Here is a 22,213-nt window from a genome sequence, read left to right on the forward strand (position 1 = left end):
CCACCAATTAAACCATCAGAAATGCTTGTTTATTCAATGCTTTTTTCCCTTTCTCCATTAATGCATAACATAAGTTCTTATGGTTTTACTTCGAAAAGCTGCTGTATTTGGTTTCCAACCCATGACAACCCTGAAATGGTTATAGCCACTTTGAAAATATAGTATAAATCGCAGTTTGATGTTATCCTCAAAGACACAATGAACCTTTAAAATACTGGGTTCATCATATAGTTCACTTGTATAATTAAAAAATATATACCCTTTAAAAATATTCACAAATGCCCCAGACTTTGTGGGATCTTTGAGGGAAAAATATTAATTAGTCTGGATTTCTGAGTTTCTAATAACTGACACGGAATGGCTTGGGATTTGGGTGGACAAGAAGAAAGGAACTAACATTTGTTGAGTGCTTCTTCATAACTAGTCTTTGACAAGATAGGTGTTAGCAACCCTTGTTCCACAGATGAGGAAACCAAGGCCAAAGGAGATGGAGTAATGGGCCTGAGTTAACAGAGCCAATAACTGGCAGGACCAGGACTCAAATCCTGGACTGTCTGGCTCCAAGGCCTATTATCCTCTTTCCATCCACCACGCTGCTTCCCCTACCATTGTGGAACAGGGCTCTAATCTTAATTCTGGAATCAGTTCTCGGATACCCTCAGAAGGGACAGGAAATATGCACTCACAACAGGGTTAAGGACTTTCCCCCTTGAGATACGTCTAAGGAACTAGATTTTTAACAACACAATTAAAACCGTAAACTGAGTAGACACACTGGTTTGACCAAGGCAAAAGAAATTAAGAACCATGTGGTCTCACATAAACTATAGGAATATTTGTCCTCTGTCTCTCCAGACCAATGTATTTTTTTGTCACAGTAATTGCTTTTGATGCTGACCACCTTCCAGCATTGCACTGCATTTTAGGGGTCTGTAAACAGGCTTTCCATTTGCATTAGTAATGACAGATAATCCCTTTAAGCAAAAATACTCCAGTGAAAGTAAACCAATAAGCTGGTGCAATTTTATTTTGTCTCTTATCTGCACCTCCTGCTCCTTGGGAAAAAGAAAACAAAACCTAAACAACCCACAAACTAATTTCATTATAGTGGGAGACTTTAGAGAGAGCCAACTCCTGTTGAAAGAAAATCTGATAGAGAAAATACATTTTTCTAAATGAGATCTTTGAGGGTTCAACATATCTTAAATCTGTGTTTGTTGATTCTAAAGACAGTTGTCATCTATGGTATTCACCTATGACATCTGACACTATAAGCTGACACGGGAATCACAAGGCAACAGGAAGGACCATGGACAGGGCCAACCTGAAAAAAAATTCTAAAGAACAATCTGGTTAATCATATGATGATTCTGTTACTAATTTCATATGTAGAACTTGTGAATTAGAATGGACGTTACAGATAATATAGCTCAATAACCTCCTTTTAAAGAGGAGGAAAGTGAAGCCCAGAAAGTCTCTCAAGGGATTTGCTTAAGGGCATCACAAGTGGCAGCAGCTGGACTTGGACTCAGGGTTCTTGACTCCTAACCCAGAGCTCTTCCCATGGCTTCATCCATGCTCCCTCCATATCCTATTAAGGTGCAAAGAAAGTGTAAGTTATTCAATGTTTTAAGTCTTAGAATCTTTGTAAAGGAGAAGACTGGCTTTGCCCCCCGCAAAAGAGTAGGGAGAGGTTCTGATTAGGCTCTTTGGAAATGCCCTCAGTTCCCTTGAAGATGACCATAGGTCAAGAGTGGATTTTGGCCTCCACGACCAGAGACCATGAATAGCTACTCTGGCCAAGCATATGCTACCCTGTTAACCAAACTGATTCCTAGAAGGCAAACTCTTGACAGGACAGGGAAGCTCAGAAGCCATGACCCAAAGTTAACTGAGCTAAGAGGAAAGAAGATGTAAGCAGTGAAGATTGGAGGCCGCTGTGACCACTTTGCTGACTGAGGTAACACCAGAGAGAGAAAGCAGGCCACAGGAGAAGGGCTGGTCGCACTGCCTAAAATGACAGCTAGCCTGGCCCATGAGCTCAGACATCCTTCCCGGTACCAATTTTTGTGGGTCTGCCACCTCTTGGCTGATAGTGAAAGAATCTGTGTTGATGGCATGTTAGAAAGAGCCCTAAGAAATTCAGAACATGGGTCTATGGATGTCCCATTCAAGAATGCCAAACTCCAAATGTCACCACCACTTCCATCATTGAAAGAGAAACATCTGTGTCTCATTGTACAATGGAATTTCTTATCCACATCTCCTTCAGGGTCTTATAACCATGAGGTGAGTCAGGTAGGTCAACTTATGGAGACTGCAAGAGCCCTGCAGTCACACAGACCTGGGCTCATGTCCCAAATTCCATTATTTACTGGCTATGTGACTCTGGCCAAGTAACTTAAGGTCACATGGTTGAAAATGCTAGAACAGCCGAAGTGGTGTTTCCATGGAAGCACAAGGTCCAAGGGTATTTCACTTACAACACACCCTCTACCCACCTTGCCACACCCAACTCCAGGAGACACCCATTCATCCCATGAGGTTGCCTCATCATGATTCCACATAATCAAAGACAGCCGCCCAGCAGTGCGAAAGCCCATGATACTGCCCTCAGGGCATGGGATGGGATGTTGCTGGCACCATGAACCCTGCCCAAGCCCCGCTATGAGTTCACAGTGACAAGGAACTGCGATGAAGACACAGGTGGCCTGGCAGCCGGTGTGGAGTGCAGAGGGATGGAGGAAGCACCAGAGCATGGAGCTGTGAGTCAGGCACATGGCGCGCAGAATGGCGGTCTCCTCGGTTCAAAGGCAGACACAGAGGACTCACGACACGAACAACACAGCAACCCTACCTTCCGTGGCTCCTTTGCCTTTCCTGTCAGAGATCTCTAACCCAGTGCCCCCTGAGGGATACAGGGAGACGTCCGTTGGCACAGGCCAACTCCTGGCTGTGTCCTCCGTGATCTCATACATCTGCCCCTCCATCGGCTGCAGGTGCCAGTTTAGGCCAAACAGGTGCATGGCTGTGGTGAGCAATGAGAAAAGTCATCTTTTTCTGCTGGAGGTGGAAATGGAACTCCCAAGCCAGAGGGGAGGACAAGTGGGGGTGGGGAACACAGGAATTCAGTTCAGTTCAGTTCAACAAAGAGCCCCTGAAGAGAGCTCTGGCAGTGCTGAGTGCTACACAGGGGACTGGGGCACAGAGATGATCCAGGCACAGACCCTGCCCCCGAGGGCTCACGGTCTAGGGGAGTGGGGAGAGGGGCAGGGATGAGGGAGTTTCAGGAGGTCCTGGCCTTTTTTTTTTTTAACATCTTTACTGGAGTATAATTGCTTTACAGTGTTGTGTTAGTTTCTGCTGTATAACAAAGTGAATCAGCTCTACGTATACATATATCCCCATATCCCCTCCTTCTTGCATCTCCCTCCCACCCTCCCTATGCCACCCCTCTAGGTGGTCACAAAGCACCAAGCTGATCTCCCTGTGCTATGCAGCTGCTTCCCACTAGCTATCTATTTTACGTTTGGTAGTGTATATATGTCCATGCCACTCTCACTTCGTCCCAGCTTACCCTTCCCCCTCCCCGTGTCCTCAAGTTCATTCTCTACGTCTGCGTCTTTATTCCTGTCTTGCCCCTAGGTTATTCAGAACCATTTTTTTTTTTTAGATACCATATACATGTGTTAGCATACGGTATTTGTTTTCCTCTTTCTGACTTACTTCACTATGTATGACAGACTCTAGGTCCATCCACCTCACTACAAATAACTCAATTTTGTTTCTTTATATGACTGAGTAATATTCCACTGTTTATATGTGCCACATCTTCTTTATCCATTCATCTGTCAATGGACAGTTAGGTTGCTTCCAAGTCCTGGGTATTGTAAGTAGTGGTCTTGGCCTTTTGATTCAAAAGATAAATAACAATCTAGAGGAAAAACCTGCAATTTGTATCACCAAGGGTTAATTTCCTTAATAGAAAAAGAACTCCTACAAATAATAAGCAAAGTCCAGCAAGTCAGTAGGAAAATAGGCATAGGATATGAACAGATAGTTTACAGAATAAGAAATGCAATTGGCTCTTTGTCACGTGAAAAGACTCTAGACCTCACCCAAAGTAGGAGAAATGTAAGTTAAACTCTGCAATACTGTGTTTCACATATGGTTTGGCAAAGATTTTAAAAAGGTTGAAAATATACAGTATTGGAAAAGAACAGGAAATAAGCACTCTCACACTCAGCTGGTTTGGTGTGAGCATAAGCTGGTACAAACCCTATGGAGGGCAATTTGACAAAAGCTATCAAATCAAAAATGCCCATACCCTTTACCCTGGAACTTAGAGGTTCCAGTTCTCCAGATATGTTCATATACATACAAAATGATGTACATACAAGGTTATTCACTACAGTACTGTTTGTAATAGCAAAATATTGGAAACCAGTCCACCAATAAGGGGCTAGATAAGTTTTATTTATACAATATACTATGCAACCATAAAAAAGAGTGAGGAAGCTCTTTGTATATATTTTTCTGGAAGGAAAATTGTAATATTCAGAACAGTATGTTTGACATACTACATTTAGGTAAAAACATTTCTGCATATGTACAGAATATTTCTGGAAGGATAAGAAAGACACTGATAACTGGGTGCATCCTGTGAAGGAAGAGATGGGATCTGCATTTCACTGTGTATCTGCTGCACGTTTTGATTCTGTGTATTTTTGTGATTTTGTGCAATGCTGTGATTTTGATTCATGGGCATGCATTTCTGTTTTAAAACTATTTTTGCGAGGTAGCAACTGCTAAACAGTCTTCAACAATCGAGAAGAGACCATAAAACACCAGAGAACGGATGTTGTCCTTTAAATACACAATGCTTGCGAAGGCTAGGAAGCGTGTTTTCCAGAAAGGTTTGCAATCTAGTACAAAGCGTCGGCTTAAGTCCCACTGGCGATTCAAGACTTGCGCCTCATCAATGGTCCATACTTACCTCTTCTGGGACACCTTCCCTGACTCCCCGCATACAGAATCGCATACTCCAGTCCCCAACTCCCACAGCATCCTCTGTGTCGCATCACTCCTTCGTTCAGCTGATGAACACTTTCTAAAAGCCCACTCTATGCCAGGACCCATGGCTGACACTGAGAGCCAGAACTAAATCAGACGCTCCCTGCTTCCATGAGCTCGTAGTCAAGCAGGGGAGACAGACAGAAGGACTAGAAGGCCCAGAGGAGACAGTGGCTGACCCACTAGGAGGGTGAGAGGAACACAGGGAAGGATCGACAGAGATATGAAGGCCCATCGTAATTATGTTTACTGAGGACCAACTGCTTGCTGGGCAGTGCCCTGGGTAATTTGTATACCTTACATCTAATCCTCATGCAACCTTGCCAGACCCGACTTATAGATGTGGACATTTAATTAACTCAGAAGGTTAATTAAAATTACGATAATTATAAAACTGGGATTTCTTGAGTGCTTTCCACGGGCCAGGCATTGTGCTAAGAGCAGGAAATCCGTTTCAAAGTTTCTTTGATCCTTGCAACAATCCTAAAAGGTGATAATGCCATTTGCCGATGAAGAAACTAAGACACAGAGACATCAATTAACCCTGGGAAGGTTAAATGGCTAACAAGTGGCAGAGCCTAGACTAGAATCCCAAACTGCTGGAATCCTGACATCACACACCATCCATCTTTCTGGCTGGAAGGAAGGCTCTTCCCACTTCACCATGCTGCTGCTCGCCAGCCTTTTCTAGCAAGGTGGGTGGGGATGATACAGACACCCCTTTTACACATCAAGCAACGTCCCAGTCTTTTACATGTCTTTTTAGGCAGCAGTATAGGAGTCCGTGAGGCAGACGGAAAGTTGTGTTATTTGGCCACAGTTTGTGGAAGGGTCACTGGTGGTCTGGAGGGGCTGCGTGACTGCCTTCAAGATGCAAAAAGAAGTGTGTACAGGGGACCGGAGCACAGCATATCCTTATGACTCCTGATCCAAACACAAGCCACCGAGGAATACACACAAGTCTGGCTTAATCAGGAGAGCGTACACTGGTAACAGAAATGCAATCGGACCCTTTGCTTTCTCTCCGGTTACTGTGATGCAGTGGGAAGTGTGCTGGACCAAGGGCAAGAAAACTGGTTTTGAATCCTAACTGCCACTTCCTAGCTAGTCTCATCTGAGAAATGGGGATAAAAATATTTCAAAGAATTATTGTATCATATGGGATAATATATGGCAAAGCACTTTGTAAACTGTACATCTGTGTGATTACTATATTCTATAACCATTATAGTCATACCATTGATAATCCTGATAAAATAGTAGCTAACATTTATACAGCACTTTTTAGGTACCAGACACTAAATGAGGTGCTTTACACTGCTCTTGACCGTCTGTGTGTAGCTGTCAATAATAGTAACGTTAATTTGCCTATTAGAAGTGAATATGCTGCTACTTCCAAGGTTGAATTAGCTCACATTTCTGCTTACCTTCTTACTGTTTTAATCTATTTATTGGCAACTCCAAAGGTAATGGAGAAATTGTTTGAATTGCGGACAACTCAGATATATGCAGTTAAACGAGCAACACTTCTTTCCCCGTTAGAATCAATTATCTCATCTAAGTGTGCAAAAGAGCTGTCTTGTTAAAAGGTCATGAGAATTAACTAATCCCAGAATGAATAGAGCTCTCACAGCTTTGTGAAAAGAAACATTTTGTCAAAGCTTTCTCTTATTTTATTTTACTTTTTTTGCAGTACGCGGGCCTCTCACTGTTGTGGCCTCTCCCGTTGCGGAGCACAGGCTCCGGACGCGCAGGCTCAGCGGCCATGGCTCACGGGCCCAGCCGCTCCGCGGCATGTGGGATCCTCCCGGACCGGGGCACGAACCCGTGTCCCCTGCATCGGCAGGCGGACTCTCAACCACTGCGCCGCCAGGGAAGCCCACTTTCTCTTATTTTAAACAAGATGCAAAAGCAAGTTCTCACGGTAAAAAAATATGTGGCGGGGGAAGAAAAGCCAGTGGAAAGAGTGTTCCCGGTGAAAATGACCACAGGATCTGGCGTCCAGGGACGTTAATTAGGGCAGGGCAGCCCACAGCTGGATGGGGGAATGCTGTCGGCCAGAAGCCCAGAGGTGCATGCTGGCAGCCCTTCCTCATGGCCTTGCACCTCGGCGAGCACACACAGAGGCCCACACAGCTGTGACGCCGGTGGGTCTCTCTGTGGCCTGTGGTAGATGTGCTCTTAGAAACCACCTGGGAAAGCCAAGTTCTGGATCCAGCTCTAACTTGGACTCTCAGGAGATTCAGTCCTCCAGAAGTAATTCTGGAGGCTGGTGGGTAGGGAAGCGAGTACAGGGCCATCAACACCGGGCTGACAAATGGCCGAATGGAAGGTAGGAGAACCACTGGCTGAAACCACCCACCCTGGCCAGGCACCACAGTTACCACCTGCAGGAGGTATCTTGCAGCAGGAGGTCCTCGTAAGGCATGCGGAACTAACAAGCCACCACCAACCGGAAGAACTGGGGAAATGTCCAAAGGAGAGAGGGGATGCCAGTTCATATGTCCTACTAACCTCCCAGAATCCTTCTCACTGGAATCCATCTTGGCTGAGTGATGCGCACGCCACCAGGAAGGACCGTGAGTCACAGTGATTGGCTAGAGACAACCTGGAAGCTAATCCCATCACCATAAAACCCAAGACTGCAAGCCACGTGGCAGAGCAGTCCTCCTGGGCTCCCTCACCCTCCTGCTCTCCACCCGGGCACCCCTTCTCAATAAGCTCTCTTGGTGTGTCAGCACATGTGTCTCCTTGGACAGTTCATTTCCGAGTGTTAGACAAGGGCCCACTCTCGGGCCCTGCAAGGGGTCCCCCCTTCCTGCAACAGTAAGATTTAGACAGAGGACAGGATGATACGGAGTCAGAGATGTGAAGTTCCACCAGTAATGTTGTCTTAAAGCCACAATAAAAGGGACCTTTAATCTGTGATCCAGTCTTAAATATAAGTCAGGCTAGGGGCCCCTCAATTCTTTTACTGTATTGATTGGTGGGTGGTCCGTCTTATAGTTCTGGGTTATGAGCGACAGAAAGAGAAGGAAGGGAAATAGCCTGCTCTGTTCTCCTCTTCCCAAAGGGTACAAGGCATACTCGGTCAGAGGCTGTCCAAAGAATACACAAGCTCAAGCAACCATTCGTCTTTGTCCTCGATAATATTCAAAATAATGCCAGTAACTCAACACCTGGCATAATCTGAGTGCATACTACATGCCAAATTCTTAATTTATATTATTCGATTTAATCCACATGTAAAGATGGGTTGAAAAAACGTTATTGGAGAATGAGTACAATGGAACTGAATGGAAACTGAGCTATGGGGATATATTCTGATTCACTCAGAGTAAGTGACCTAACATCACAGAGCTGGTATAAGTTTGAGGCAAGTTTCAAACTCAGGAGCCTGTGTTTCCCAGCCAAGCTTCCTCTTTTACACATGTTACTTTAAACAGGAGTAAACTATGGGCAATCTAAAGTCACCAGCAAATAAAGGCTGAAGTTAATGTCTGGGGGTCCCAATGGTGATAATAAATAGTTCTTACCCCACAGCAACCCTCATGTAAAGCTGCAGACAGCAGTAGGTGCGTGCTATCCAGAGGACTTGGAAATACCAGTCATGGATCCAGAAAAGCTAAATAATATAAATGGTCCTGTCCAGCCTGCTTTAAGACCAGACCACTGACACAATGTAAATTGTAATGATCGTAATCCCTCCTTCCAGAGGAATTAATAGTAAGCACCAATGCACATCACAGGATTATCTAAATTACACCCCACAGTGCGTATTTATACCTGTTTGTGCAAAACTCTCCCAAGTACCTTGAAAGTGACCTAAATAAGAAACCTGATACCGGTGTCCCCTTTCAACTAGTTTGCAATTCAGTGGAAAGGTGAAAAGATGCTAACGAGTTGAGAAGAAGGCCGTGGAAAGGTAGCGAGTTCACAGGATCACCCACGTTGAAAGGTTACTGATTTCTAAAAGCCAAGAGCTAGGGTGGGGGGAGTTTCTTACTCCCTCAGATCTGGTCAATCTGATCCCAGGGCTGACATTTTCCAGTCGCCTTTTTCCTGCCCGGCGAGACATGAGAGAGGGCTGGGAAAGTGCAAGCTCCATCTTGACATTTTTAAGAAAAATGCTCAGTAGATGTTCAGACGTTGAAGGCTCCCCGCAGCGCCCAGCCAGCCGGAGGCAATTAACAAAGTCATTATGTAGAAGTCACCGAAGTAAGTATAGGAGTTTCCACTGTCACATGCATGCATCCCTTCCAAAAATCGAATGCACAAACCCAGTTGCATCTGTAAATTAGCAGCTCTAGGTAGTGACTAGAGATGGTTATAACTTCAAGAAACTGTTGATTCAAGCAGCATTCTTGGTTTCAAAAGGCAGCAGAAATCAACCCAGCTGCATGGCTGCCTACTTTTCTGTTTTACATTATTAATGCTCAGTTGTTTGTTTGTTTGTTCTTAACTAGCATCATTTCTGTAAAATATAACTCACTGGAGTTCTCTGACTTATGGTCCTCTAACGTAGAAAGCAGAAAACAAAAAGGCAAGACAATCACAACAGCAGAACGACAGAGCTTCATCCCCCAAGTTCTTCTCCTGGTTTGGCAACAAAGCCACAACATTCAAAAGTTTCAAACCTAGAAGCCATATACAGAGAGATGTACACTGCAGTGTACTAGTAAAAAAATCAGAAGCAACCTAGATGTCTTAAAATAGGAGAACTTGGCTAAACTATGATACAAGTACTGGATGGAATACCAGGTACACATGTGAAAAAAAAATCTAGAAAGAGATATGTAAAAATGACATCAAGCTTTGAATTATAGTGGTAGGATGACTGACTAATTTTCTTCACTAGTTTCCAAACTCATTTCCATGCTGTTTACATTAAAAAGGAAGTTCTACAACTTGGTCTTAGGAGCACGAGGTAAAGAAGGACAACAGAGCCGAGCGGGGAGATCCTGATTTTGAGCACATGCCATGTGTCAGACACTTAGGCAAGGGGAATTACATACGTGATTTCATTCAGACCTTACATAAACCTTGAGAAAATCATTAGTATTCCCATTTTACAGATGAAGAAAGTGGAGGCTCAGAGAGGCTGCATGACCTGCCCAAAAATACTTCCCAAGATACTTCCCAGATGGGAAGTGATAAAGTCACTTTTGAACCCAGGTCTGACTGGTCCTAAAGTCCAAACTCACCGCTAGACTGCTGATGAGTTACAATGCCTGAAATTAAATTAAAATTAAGATAATTTTAAGGCAAGGCCTCTGCTGACAGTATAGCCAGGTTTTCTCTTTTGATAGTCTGTTAAAGGACCTTCATCTTAGGGGTAAAGCATGGGGTCCCCACCTGTTTACATCCTGACCGCAGTAGACAGGGTTGACCCTCAAAAGCAAAACCGTGTAAATGCAAGTAAGTGACTTTGGTAGACTCAGTCCTCAAGTTTGGGTCTATCTGGAGCGTTCAGAGGCACATCATTTACTAGGTTCCTGACTTTGGGTAAATGACTTAGCCTCTCTGAGTCTCAGTTTCTTCATCTGTAAAACAGATAGTAATATTTACCTCAAAGGATTATAAATGAAATAATGCATGTGATGTGCTTAGAACTGTGCCTGGCACATAGCAGGAGCAAAAGAAATGGTAGCCATCACCATCCTTGTCGTTTTGCTCTGCTGATTTTCCTAATTCCCAGATCCCCTGAAAGATTTATTTAAGCCAGCTCTGTTCCATCACCTTTCCTTCTCTCCACACATTGCCCCTAATTTCCCTCCCACGCCAACCGCAAATTTCTTTGAGCTGAGGGCTCTCTCCCTACCCTGCTCCCATCAGCTGACAGACTTTGGGCACAGGAACTAGAGATATCTGTCCGGTGGATAAAACAGTTTTTAAAAGCGGAATTGCTATCAAGCAGCCTGATAGGATCCCACTGCTGACTACGTGGAGCTAATTTTTAATCAAGTAAATATATTGCCTTTCTTCCTATCTCTGGATAAACCTGACTGCAACAATCAGGGTTACTGTCTCTCACCCCCAAATTAATTGTTTTCTGGAGAATGGACTCTGGCACAGTTAATCATTTTTCTGCACCATGCAATGCTGTGGGGAAAGGAGGCCTTTCAACAAGGATTCACTGGCAGCCGCTCAATAGTTCTGGAAAACAGGGGGGTGGGGGGATGGGCACAAGAGAAGGGGAGAAACAGGCACGCCCACCGTCAGCGCGGAGGAAGAAGATCAATTTAAGTGGAGGGCACTGAAAACTGGTGACACGGCAAGTTGTAGGGGGACCAGGGCTGGAATCTAATTTGTGCAGGATGGAGTGAACGGCTATTACTGCAGTAATGGAATAAGAAAACTATCTTTTCTGGGCCCCTTTCACCAGACGGGCTCTACTAAGCCGCCTTCTGTGCATGACTAGCTTAGGGGTTGGCCACCTTGGACTGACCTCAGCCCGGTAATGTGACCTCTCCCTGCCCTACTCCCAATATAGCGCTGGTGCCAGACACAGGAAGATGGGAGGCACGAAGTACAGCTGGTTACGAGCACAGCCGTGGCAGCCAGACAGCCCTGCGTTCCTGTTCTGGTTTTCACGTTTATGGTTATGTGACTTTGTTCCTGTTATTTAAATCCTTTGACTCCCAGCTTCCTCATCTATAAAATGGTGACAATAATACCTATAGCTCCAAAGAATTGCTGTGAAGGTGAAAGGAAAGAATATATTTTATGAGCTGCTTGGTATTGACTCAAATTTACTACCAGAGGGTAGCCTTCTACAGTGGTATCATCAGCGTCATTTGCAGTGTACATTAAGGTTCTCGCTGAGAAAGTGAAGTACGGAGATTTCTTGAGGGAGTTGAGAAGTCTGAGCTTTTGCTCTGGTTGGGGGGTGGGGGGTGTCGCTATGACTGAACCTGCCCCGCACTCAACGGGCGGATGAGACTCAGGCTTGAAGGGGACACTTGGGGCAGAGCCTGGAACTGCGCTGAGCCCAAGTCTTTGGATTTAGTTCCGAGTTCTTTCTGCTAAATGGCCCTGTTGCTAAGTTGCAGCAGAAAATCCTGTAAGAGCAGGAGAGGCCCCTTCATGGCTTGTTCTTCCGTCGGCACTGCACTCCCAGACTAAAGGAGTCATCTTCTTGAGCCTAAAGTTAAGGGAATGAGCCCACGGGGCAGGTGATATCAGGCCGCCAGCAGGCCCTCCCTTAGGGCAGGGATCATTTCTCTCATCTCCATCCCCCAGCACCTGGCCCACAGGAGAGAAGAAGAAAAAGAGCCAAGGAAGGAGACAGACATAATTAGGATTATTACCGAAACAGTAACAGCTCCCACTTATTAAAAATTGTACCATGTGCATGACACAGTGGTACAGAGGAGTGGTACGGAGGATGAACATTCATTATGTCATTTAATCTCACAGCTTTTTAAGGAAGATAGTATCTCCATTTTATGGACTAGGACCTCAACACATAGTGACAAAGTAGATATTATTAACCTGATTTTGGATCTTTAGAAAACCAAGGCCCCAGAACAGTCCATCATTTTGCACCATTCATCATGGCAGCACCAAGATCCAAACCCAGGTCCGGGTCACTCCACACCCTGAGCTCTTCGCAGACTGCTGTCAGAACCCAGGGCAGGCTTCCATGCAGTCCTGATCAGAACATGCAGCTTCTGATCAAATCACTGCTGACAGAGCGGGCAAGGAACTGACTCCACGCAGTGGAAGACCCACCACCTTGCCCTTCATACTCAAACCCTCGTTAAGGATCCAGGGAGCGAAATCACCCCAGGGTCGCCAGCCTGTTCAACTCCTCTGCTGGGGTGCGCAGCCAGCCCTGCCCTGGCAGAAACATGTCAGCCGGGGAAAGCTGGGAAAGTGCCTGTCATTTCCCGAGAGGGGGCGGAACGCTGGCCTAGAGCTCTGCTGGGTTTCCTTTCTCTGTGGTGCTTGCATCCAAGTGCCAAGACTATTCCCAAGGCTATCTAAAGCATTTCTATAAAAAGGTGTCTCCACTTAGCCAAGGACCAGCCTCTCACGTATGAGGCCTTGTCCGCTCCTTCCTGTACCAACCATCAAAGGGGGCCAAAGGAAACACGGGTCTGGTTCACGCTTGGGAGCTCCAGAAGGAGAAGGTGCCTGTTGCTAGGTTCCATTTCCATAGCTACTAGAAAACGTCCTGTTGCAAGGCTCTGTGAGGCACCCTCCCACTGCCTGATTTCCTTTGGCATATCAACCACGTACCTGGGTTTTTTTTTTTTTTTTTTCAATGATCAAAGTCAATTAGGAGGTGGTCCCCACTGTACCGCTAAATGGAGTTTTAATTTGTGTGTATATTATTAGGATAGGCCTTTCCCTCTGGAACAGTCACTTCAGCGGGAAGAATGAGGGTGGACAGCTTAACGCAGAGTCCGCCACCCAGATTTGTAACTAGGGATGATATTTCTTTATAATGAGAAGCATTCTGAAAGAGCATTTTAAACTCTCACAGAACAGAGTGTGTGATGTCCCTCCTTTACTCTCCACAGCTTCCCAGCCTCCTGCCCACTGGAGCGTTTTCTAGCTCTTTGGGATCATACTACGTTTTCCTGCCTCTCTGCCCTGTCTGTGCACAGAGCCAGGCACGCAATACGCACAAGTTCTCTGATATGCAGGGACCCCTGGTTTGGCTCAGTCCTTAGATTAGGAAGTTTAAAGCAGCACAGAGTTCCAGGAACCATGATGATGATGATGGTGATGATGGTGATGATGATGAATGTGGTGGTGATGGTGATGATGATGATGGTGATGATGATGGGGATGGTGATGGTGATGTGATGATGATGGTGATGATGAGGATGATGGTGAATGTGGTGGTGATGGTGATGGTGATGAGGATGATGGTGATGATGATGGTGATGGTGATGGTGATGATGGGGATGGGGATGGTGATGGTGATGATGATGGTGATGGTGATGATGAGGATGATGGTGAATGTGGTGGTGATGGTGATGGTGATGATGGGGATGGGGATGGTGATGGTGATGATGATGGTGATGGTGATGGTGATGATGAGGATGATGGTGAATGTGGTGGTGATGGTGATGATGATGACGGTGATGATGATGGGGATGTTGATGGTGGTGATGTTGATGATGATGGTGATGATGATGGTGATGATGGTGATGATGAGGATGATGATGAATGTGGTGGTGATAAAAGCCACTGTTATTAATAGTACCAAGCACTGGGCTTTGTGCTTGATAAACACACTATCACTCAATCCTTGCAAAGCTCTAGGAGGTCGGTACTATTATTATCCTCATTTGCAAGATGAGGAAACTAAGGCTCCAGGAGGTTCAACAACTTGCCCAAGATCACACATTTAATAAGAGGCAGAGGGTCACTTCAGATCTGAGCCAAATCCAGATTGCGCAGAATCTGTCCCTAACCCCTGTACACGCTGCCTTTCTGATTAGATGTAAAACTGTGGAAATGACAGAAATGGAAAATAAAAAAGGAAATCTCATAAGTTTATGGCCCTGCCTTACTGCTCAAAGTTTGTTAGTGATATTTTCCTGAGGATAGAAACTTGAGCATTTGAAACACTTGCTGAGCACAGTACCTGACGTTCCTCATTGCTTCTCCCTGCCCAGGAATCTCTGTCTGTGTAGGTTTCTCCTGTCCCTTGAACACACAGCCTCCAGGCTTCGTTGATGTAACATCTCTACGTGGAACGGCCACTGCCTTTCCTATTTTTTTTTTTTTTTTTGCGGTACGTGGGCCTCTCACTGTTGTGGCCTCTGCATCAGCTGGTAGACTCTCAACCACTGAGCCACCAGGGAAGCCCGCCTTTCCTATTTTTAAAATCATTCTCCCATCCTTCAAGGCCTACTTCAAACCTTAACTCTTCTGTGAGGATTTCCACCATTGCCCCAAGCCAGAAATGCCGTCTGCTCTCCCCTCCCCAGCCCCGGTTCCTGACCACTACTTCAGAACCTGTCCCATGCACACCACCTTGACAGTCCATATCCAGGTGCTTCCCATCCGTCCCTTGCTGGCTCTGTTGTCCACCTATGTAGCCAGCAGAGCAGATCTGCAGAGACAGCTGGACTCCCAGCTCTGGCCCTTACCAGCTATGCATCTGCAAATAAGTCACCTAACCACTCTGACCCTCAGTTTTTTCATCTGTAGAAAGGGAAAGAATACAAAACCATCTCCCAGGTTCTTATAAATTAAATTTAAGGCAAGTCCTTTTGAAGTGTATTGAAAATATAAGACATCATTATTATGTTGCTTAAAAGTTAATCAATGAAAGAAAGAACACCCGAAGTTTAATACACAGACTAATGCAAAGATTTACATGTGAAACTTTCTACACAGCCCCAGACCGATACCATTAGGGGTAATCACAGTACAATTTAATGGACCTAATGCTCTACAGAAAAGTGAGGAGGCATAAACAAGCAAAAGAAGAGTTTCCAGTTTTCAGGTAAAGAAAAATGCTACTTCTCCTAAAATTCTCATTTAATCTTCATTACCCCCAACTCCATCTCCTCTCAAATACCTTTTTTTTTGCAACCATACTGGGTGGCGTCATGCGTGTACTCACACACAGAGCCTCATACACTAAGGCACACATAGGAGTCCAATGAGTCTGTCTTGCTGTAGAATTCTACAGACGGCCTGAGCGGTAAACTTTAGGACCATGTGATGAAATGCAGGCCTCAGCTCAATTAACGATACTGGCATTTTTTCTCTTCCCCCACTGGAGGCTGTGAACAAAATCCTAACTCCAGGCTCAAAGGCGCAATACATCTAGCTGTTTGCCACACACCAGCAGGAAAGGCTCCCTCCAAAATGTAATGTTACATGGGTGACAATCCAATGCCACGGCACATGAAGCCTGGAGAACAGGTGAATCAGATAACACAAAGGGCTAGTGCTCAATAAGCGATGTGTATCGAGGTCCCCTGATGACATCTGGGCCTGCTTTGCTCTCCAATCCTGAAGCACTCTGGGTGCAAACCACAGCTCCACTCAATGCCACAGGTACATAGCAATCCTGGTACAGTGCGTGGCCCAGAGCAGATGGACGCTAACTTTTCTTCCTTAGGAAAATAAGGTATTTTCTCTCTTTAGTAAGGAGCTCTGTGCATCCACTCAGCAGTTCAGATCAGGTGAACCATCCCAGCCCTGCTCGAGCCCCACTCCAGCCCCACTCCAGCTATGGGAATCGTAGAGCACAGTGGGAAGAGGGCAGGCTCCGGGGGCAAATCCTGGCTCTCACACTCACTAGTGACGTGGGCCTTGAACAACTGACTTAATTTCCTCAGGTCTCAGTTTCTCATCTATGAGATGGAAATAAAACTAGAATGGTACCTAGCACATGGCTGGTACTTGACAAATGTTTGTTGGATAGGTAGGATTGTTAAGAAGATTAAATGAGAAATATATATAACACTCAGAACATGCCTGGAACATGGTTAGCTCTCAACACATGTGAGCTGCCACCTCTGTTAAATCAGGGTAGGTCGTGGGAGGGAAGCTGGGAGCAGGGGCAGGAGAAAGCCCCAGACAGGATAGCAAAGCACCCCCTTGTTTGCTCTGAGCCTTGGGTACGGAGCACAGCGGCAGAGAAAGACATCAGAGGAGGGCTCTGAGAGCTGGCATGGTCTACATAAGGAACATAGGACTTGGAATCAGAAAATCTGGTTGCTAGGCCCAGCTCTATTACTTACCAGTCATTCCAGGTAAACAAGTAATTTAACTGCAGCAGGCCCAGCTTCCACATGTGGGGCTTGCAGTGAATAATCCTACACAGTGCAGAGACCGCTGGAGAGGACCGATGGGTTTGACAGGCCTCACATGAAGGCAAGGGGTTTATCATGTATCTGCCCAGTGGAGCCTCTGTTCTAAGGGGGAAGGCAGCCAGCGTCCTCCTGCAGTGCCTGTGGTTTCCATAGTTCTACATTCAAGAGCCTTCAGTAAAAGAGAGCCTGAGGCCCGCAGCAGATCCAATGCACAGATGGATAGTTTAATGCACAGTCTTCTGACACACGTGCCAAAAAAATAGCCAACATTCCTATCTATTGTCCTTTGCCTTTGTCTGGACTGTTCCATCTTCCAGAAAACCATCCCTAGCTTCTCTTTTAACATCTTACTTGATGTACAAGGCTCAGTGCCTTGGGGAAATTTACCTGATCTTCCTGGTTAAAATGAATTGCTCTCTCCTTCAGGCTCCCACAGGGGTAAAGTTCAAACTCCAGTAACATGCTTTTATCATCTGTCTACTATTGCCTTGGGCTCCTTACACATCTGGCTGTCTATGAAACCACGGAAGACTCAAAGCAGCGATGCTAGCTTATCTGGCTTTGTCTGTCCCTGTAGCCCGGGACACAACCCAAAGGCAGGCTCAGTGAATGCTCCCCAGTGTCTCAAACCTGAGCTTGGGGAAGCTCCCTCTACTTCATCCCAGATTACCTGAAATCCCTGCATCTGCAGATGGCCCTTGGCTGCTGAACCTTGGTTTCAAATCTCTGGGTGATCCAGCTGCCTGGAAGGGTGAGATCTGTATTTCCTCAGCACCCACCCCACCATGGACCACTCACCGAACTGGACCCTTTGCAGATGTTCTGTCACTTAAACACCTCTTGCATATTAATGGACAAAATTATCCATGAGGAAACCAAGATGCAGAGAGATGGAAAAACCTGTGTGAGCACGGCTGGAGGGCGAAGTCTGTGCTTTTGCTATTAGACTGTACTGCTGTCTTTAGGAGGATGAAGGCTTTAAGTTGTGGCTTTGTTGTTTTACTGATGGAAGGAAAAAAATACTGTGTTTCTTTACTGCCATCTCACTCCCTCTCCCCTTTCCCACCCCTCCCTTTTTTTTACCCGTGAAATGAAGAGCCGCTTGGCGGGGTTTCCTCACCTCTGTCCCTAGCCTGCAGCAGGAAGCACAGCCCTGACTGGACGGACCTCCTCTCTGCAAGCTAGGTACTTAAGAGTGAAAAAACAGCCATCAGGGAGACCACTCTCACTTTCTCTCTGCATCGAAGTGCAATTAAATTATGTTATTTCACAGTAATTAGTTCAGAATAAAAACAAGGACTTGGGGACATGTTCTTTCCAAGAATGCTAAAAATCTGTAAAAATCGATTCCTCTTCCACACTCCCAGGGTGCGGCTGGGGAAGGATCACCCCAGCCACATAGCTGGGGCTACTCCCTGACCAACCATGGCTATGCTGCCTCTTTGGGGGCCTTGAAACTACCCACAGGAGAAGGCCCCCCGAGTCCTGGGACAGTGTGTTGTCTCTGGAGCTGTCATTGTTATAAAAAAATGAATATACTAATAAACTCGGGTCCTTTCTTTTTTGAGGCATTTCCAAACTCGGGACGGCTTGGCCCTCAAATTCAACACAACTTGTTTGCTAGGGGGAGAGGAAGACAGATGTCATTCACTAGTGGCTCTTATTAGAAAAGAACTAGGTGCCCGATTGTCATTGCATCCCCAGAACAGCCTATTACCTGCTTTCACAGAGGAAGAAACCGAGCTCAGAGAGGGCAAGGTTCTCGCTTCAAGTCTCACAGGTGTGAGCAACAGACAAAGTCTGTGCCCTACAATGACTACATTTTGGAAGCCACCTCTGGTATTCCCTCCCTTAGTTTCCAGTAACCATTTTCACTCTCACATGATCTCCCAGCCTCTAGACTTTCCGCCTCTGTTCCCTCAGTTCGCTTCTGGTCCCGACGTCCCTCCTTTCTCTCCTGAACGCAGGTTACATCCTGCCACACCCTGGTACGAGAAGCTGTGGCTATAGCACTGGGCAAGACAGAAATTGCTTCCACCCCCATGGAGCTTACAGTCTGACAGTGGAGACAGAGCTGAGCGAATCCAAGACATAGTCCGCAGCTGCAGTGACCGTGAGACCCCTGAGCACTATAAGAGCCTATGACTGGGTTCCTGGCTTACGGCGAAGGGGTCAGAGGAGCTTCGCTGAGGAAGGGACGTGTGAGCTAGGCTCTCGAAAGGGAACTGACTGGGAGAAGGCATGTGGTTCCTTCCAGGAATGAAGATCCCTTTACCTCTCTGGGTCTCGGGGCCACCTGTAACCTCCCCCGGCCCCCATTCATTAAACCAGCTGACCCACCAAGATCAGACACAAAGCTGCATGCTAGCAGCACTGTGGGGAAACTGGACACCTAGCTGGGAGCCCGGGGATTCAGTCCTTTCCTTCTGAGGAGCCCCTAGCAAGCAGTGAGTCACAAGAGCTTTAAACTGTCCATATCTTGTGACCCCCCAAAAAATCCTGCTCAGGGGGACACACCCTCCCCAAAGTAAGTGAAAGAAGAAAACAGAAGAGGTTTTCTTTCATTCTGGTTACAGAAGTGCTATTTATAATAGCAAACAGTTGGCAACAAAGGAACACAATGATATAATAATGGCACAAATATGATAGAGCTATTAAACTTGACAAGAATGAGAATTTTGTGTCAATACTTAAAAATGTGTACAAAAAGATGGTCCCTGAAAAAGGCAGAAGAACATACACATGCTGACTCCACGGAGGCCTGTGGCTGTGATCCTCCAAGGAGGTCAAGTATAGCACACAGAGAACCCTAGAATGCTTCAGCTGTTTGCCCTCGTATCTTAAATTCTAAAACACTTTGATGTCTTAAAGTTTGAAGGTTATTGTAGGTAACACCTGATTTTGAATCCAGTAAATAAATCACTTCTTTACTACACATCTCAAAAACGGTACCAAAAACTACCGAGATGTGGAATGGATGAGTGGTGGCCCAAGGCTGAAGATGAAGAAACAGGACTGATTAAAAAAAATGGAACTTTTGGGGTGACAGAAGTGTTGTTTTTTTTTTTTTCTTTCCCTGGTACGCGGGCCTCTCACTGCTGTGGCCTCTCCCGTTGCGGAGCACAGGCTCCGGACACGCAGGCTCAGCGGCCATGGCTCACGGGCCCAGCCTCTCCACGGCATGTGGGATCTTCCCGGACCGGGGCACGAACCCATCGGCAGGCGGACTCTCAACCACTGCGCCACCAGGGAAGCCCGTGTTCTGTGTTTTGTTGGTAGTGATGGTCACACAACTCTGTTTGTCAGAATTCATAGAATGGTACAACTAAAAACTGTTAATCTTCTGTATGCAAATGATATCTCAATAAATCTGCTTTTAAATACAAGCATTCAGGGCCTGATGGCTGAGTAGGTGTACAGGCGAGGGAGACATGCCTGAGTGTGGTATGTGTCTCAATCCTAGTCTTGGGCCCTGAACACTGCTAGGACAAGAACTGAGAAGAGTGGGGATACTTCTCCTGGAGGGCAAATGATGTTATCCATTGGCCCTCCAGATCCACCCTATATCCTTCTCTACCCTGCTCTGTGCCCGGGGAGGCTGAGCCATACGGTCTGGACCAATGGGTCCGCTTGGGCTCTGGCTCTTGGTTGGGTTCAGTTACCAATTGGAGAAGATCAGAGGGTGGGGAGAGCATGAGGTCCGCAAGATGGACAATTTTCTCTCATGCTGAGCTGAAGCACGTTGAATGACTTAATCATTTCAGCTAGTCTTTTGTTTACTCCTGTTTTACAGGTTCAGAAACTCATCCGAAGAAGATTAAGTCCTCCTATGGGTGGCACAGATAGGAATGGCAGAAGGATAATGAGGACAAGATCCCCTGGTCTGTGGAGCTGGGGCACTTAAGAGTCGCCCCTCTCATTGCAGACACCGCTCTCGAGCAGCCCACTCCAGACAGGCAGCTGTCTTGTGAGGGAAGTCTTCTCCCAGAGCCGGAATCGGCCTTCCCATCATTTTCAGCCAGAGGGCCTTGTTCTGCCCTCGGCAATCTCACAGAGCAAGTCTGCCCCCTCCTCTGCGTGGTGGCGTTTCAGACCGCTGCAGCCACGCTAGCCTCCTCAAGTCCTCCTTTCGGGGGGCTGAAGGATATTTGTCTGGGGTCTGTCATAAGGAGAACAATCTATATATATCTTGCTATTAGCAATTCCTGCAGAGCAGCATGAAGGAATCAATCTTGGAGAGAAAGCCTTTAATACAGCATCCTGTATCTTTATCACTTTTTTCTCCACCTAAAAGATCAAGTTCAATCATCTCCGTTTCCCATTCTTTGGGCTATAAAGCTAAATCTATGGCTTCTGTCCAAAAGGCCTGATGTGAAGTCGAAGAAAAAGGGGAGAAAATGAGCCTTACTGCTCACTAATAACACCCAGGCCCAGAGTGCAATGGGCCTGTGCTTAGGAAGCAAATGGCATCTGAGATCCTGATACTGCATGAGCTGTTCGAACCAGATGGGGATAACTGCGGGGCAGCAGCGGGTACAATCACCCTGGCCTCTATTTCTAATCCTTTCTCTACTCATTTCATGTCCATTTCCCCGGTACCTGAACCCCAGGACATAAAATGCGCATTTCTGCCACCGTGCTTGTGCCCACGCTATTCTGCCTAGAAAACCCTGGGCGGATTTTACCATCTTGCAAGGTCTTTTACTCAACCACATCTTACTGAGCACAGCTACCTTGGGGCAGGCTGAGTGTTAGGGGCTGAGTACACAGCAGAGAATAAGACATTAGGAGACAGGAGACCACACTCCCAAAGAGGAGGGAAGCCTAAGATCCCTTCTGCCTGGATTGCTGCTCTGCTGAAATCACGTGTGCACGTGAACACGGTCAATGTCAGGGATCTTGAGGGGGCCTGCAAAAGTCTGTGCAAGTCACATGGAGTGCCCAAGTCCACCTCTGTCAACACTGCCCAGAAGACTTCAAGAGCTGGTTGACCCAGGCTCTTCCAGACCACGAACTGCAATAATATTCCAACCAGCAATGCTCTCTGGAAGCTGCCTTTTGAAAAGAGGCAATTAAGCTTCACAACATTCTCACTTACAAATTAAACTCATACCACCTCGAGCAAGGGTTCAGATTTTTTTTCCAATCCACAATCAGCTGCTGGTGGAGGTGAAAAATGTCACCTAGTTTAAAGAAAGAGTCCCTTATGGCTATGGGGCATGTTGGAAAGTTCCCCCGCAGTTACCAAGAGGCTGCTGCAGCACACACTTAGGACTCCACCCTCAATGTCCTGGTTCAACTTCCTATGGGCATCGCTCTACAGACAGGGAAGGACCTAAGAGGATCAC

General features: G+C 46.2%; 1 protein-coding gene across 13 annotated transcripts in view; it reads right to left on the reverse strand.

Moving 5' to 3' along the window:
• Positions 1-22,213, reverse strand: part of TENM4 (teneurin transmembrane protein 4) — a 739,976-nt gene that overhangs the window by 198,064 nt on the left and 519,699 nt on the right. For all 13 annotated transcript variants that reach the window (XR_009564930.1, XM_060303774.1, XM_060303773.1 and 10 more), the window contains one exon: positions 2,858-3,028. Coding sequence is in view for 12 of the 13 variants with exons in the window: in XM_060303774.1 (XP_060159757.1) it covers positions 2,858-3,028 (171 nt within the window). In the remaining variant the exon portion in view is untranslated. The remainder of the gene's footprint in view (positions 1-2,857; positions 3,029-22,213) is intronic.

This window comes from Globicephala melas, chromosome 8 (assembly GCF_963455315.2).
Source record: "Globicephala melas chromosome 8, mGloMel1.2, whole genome shotgun sequence".
In the NCBI taxonomy this organism is placed as follows: Eukaryota; Metazoa; Chordata; class Mammalia; order Artiodactyla; family Delphinidae; genus Globicephala; species Globicephala melas.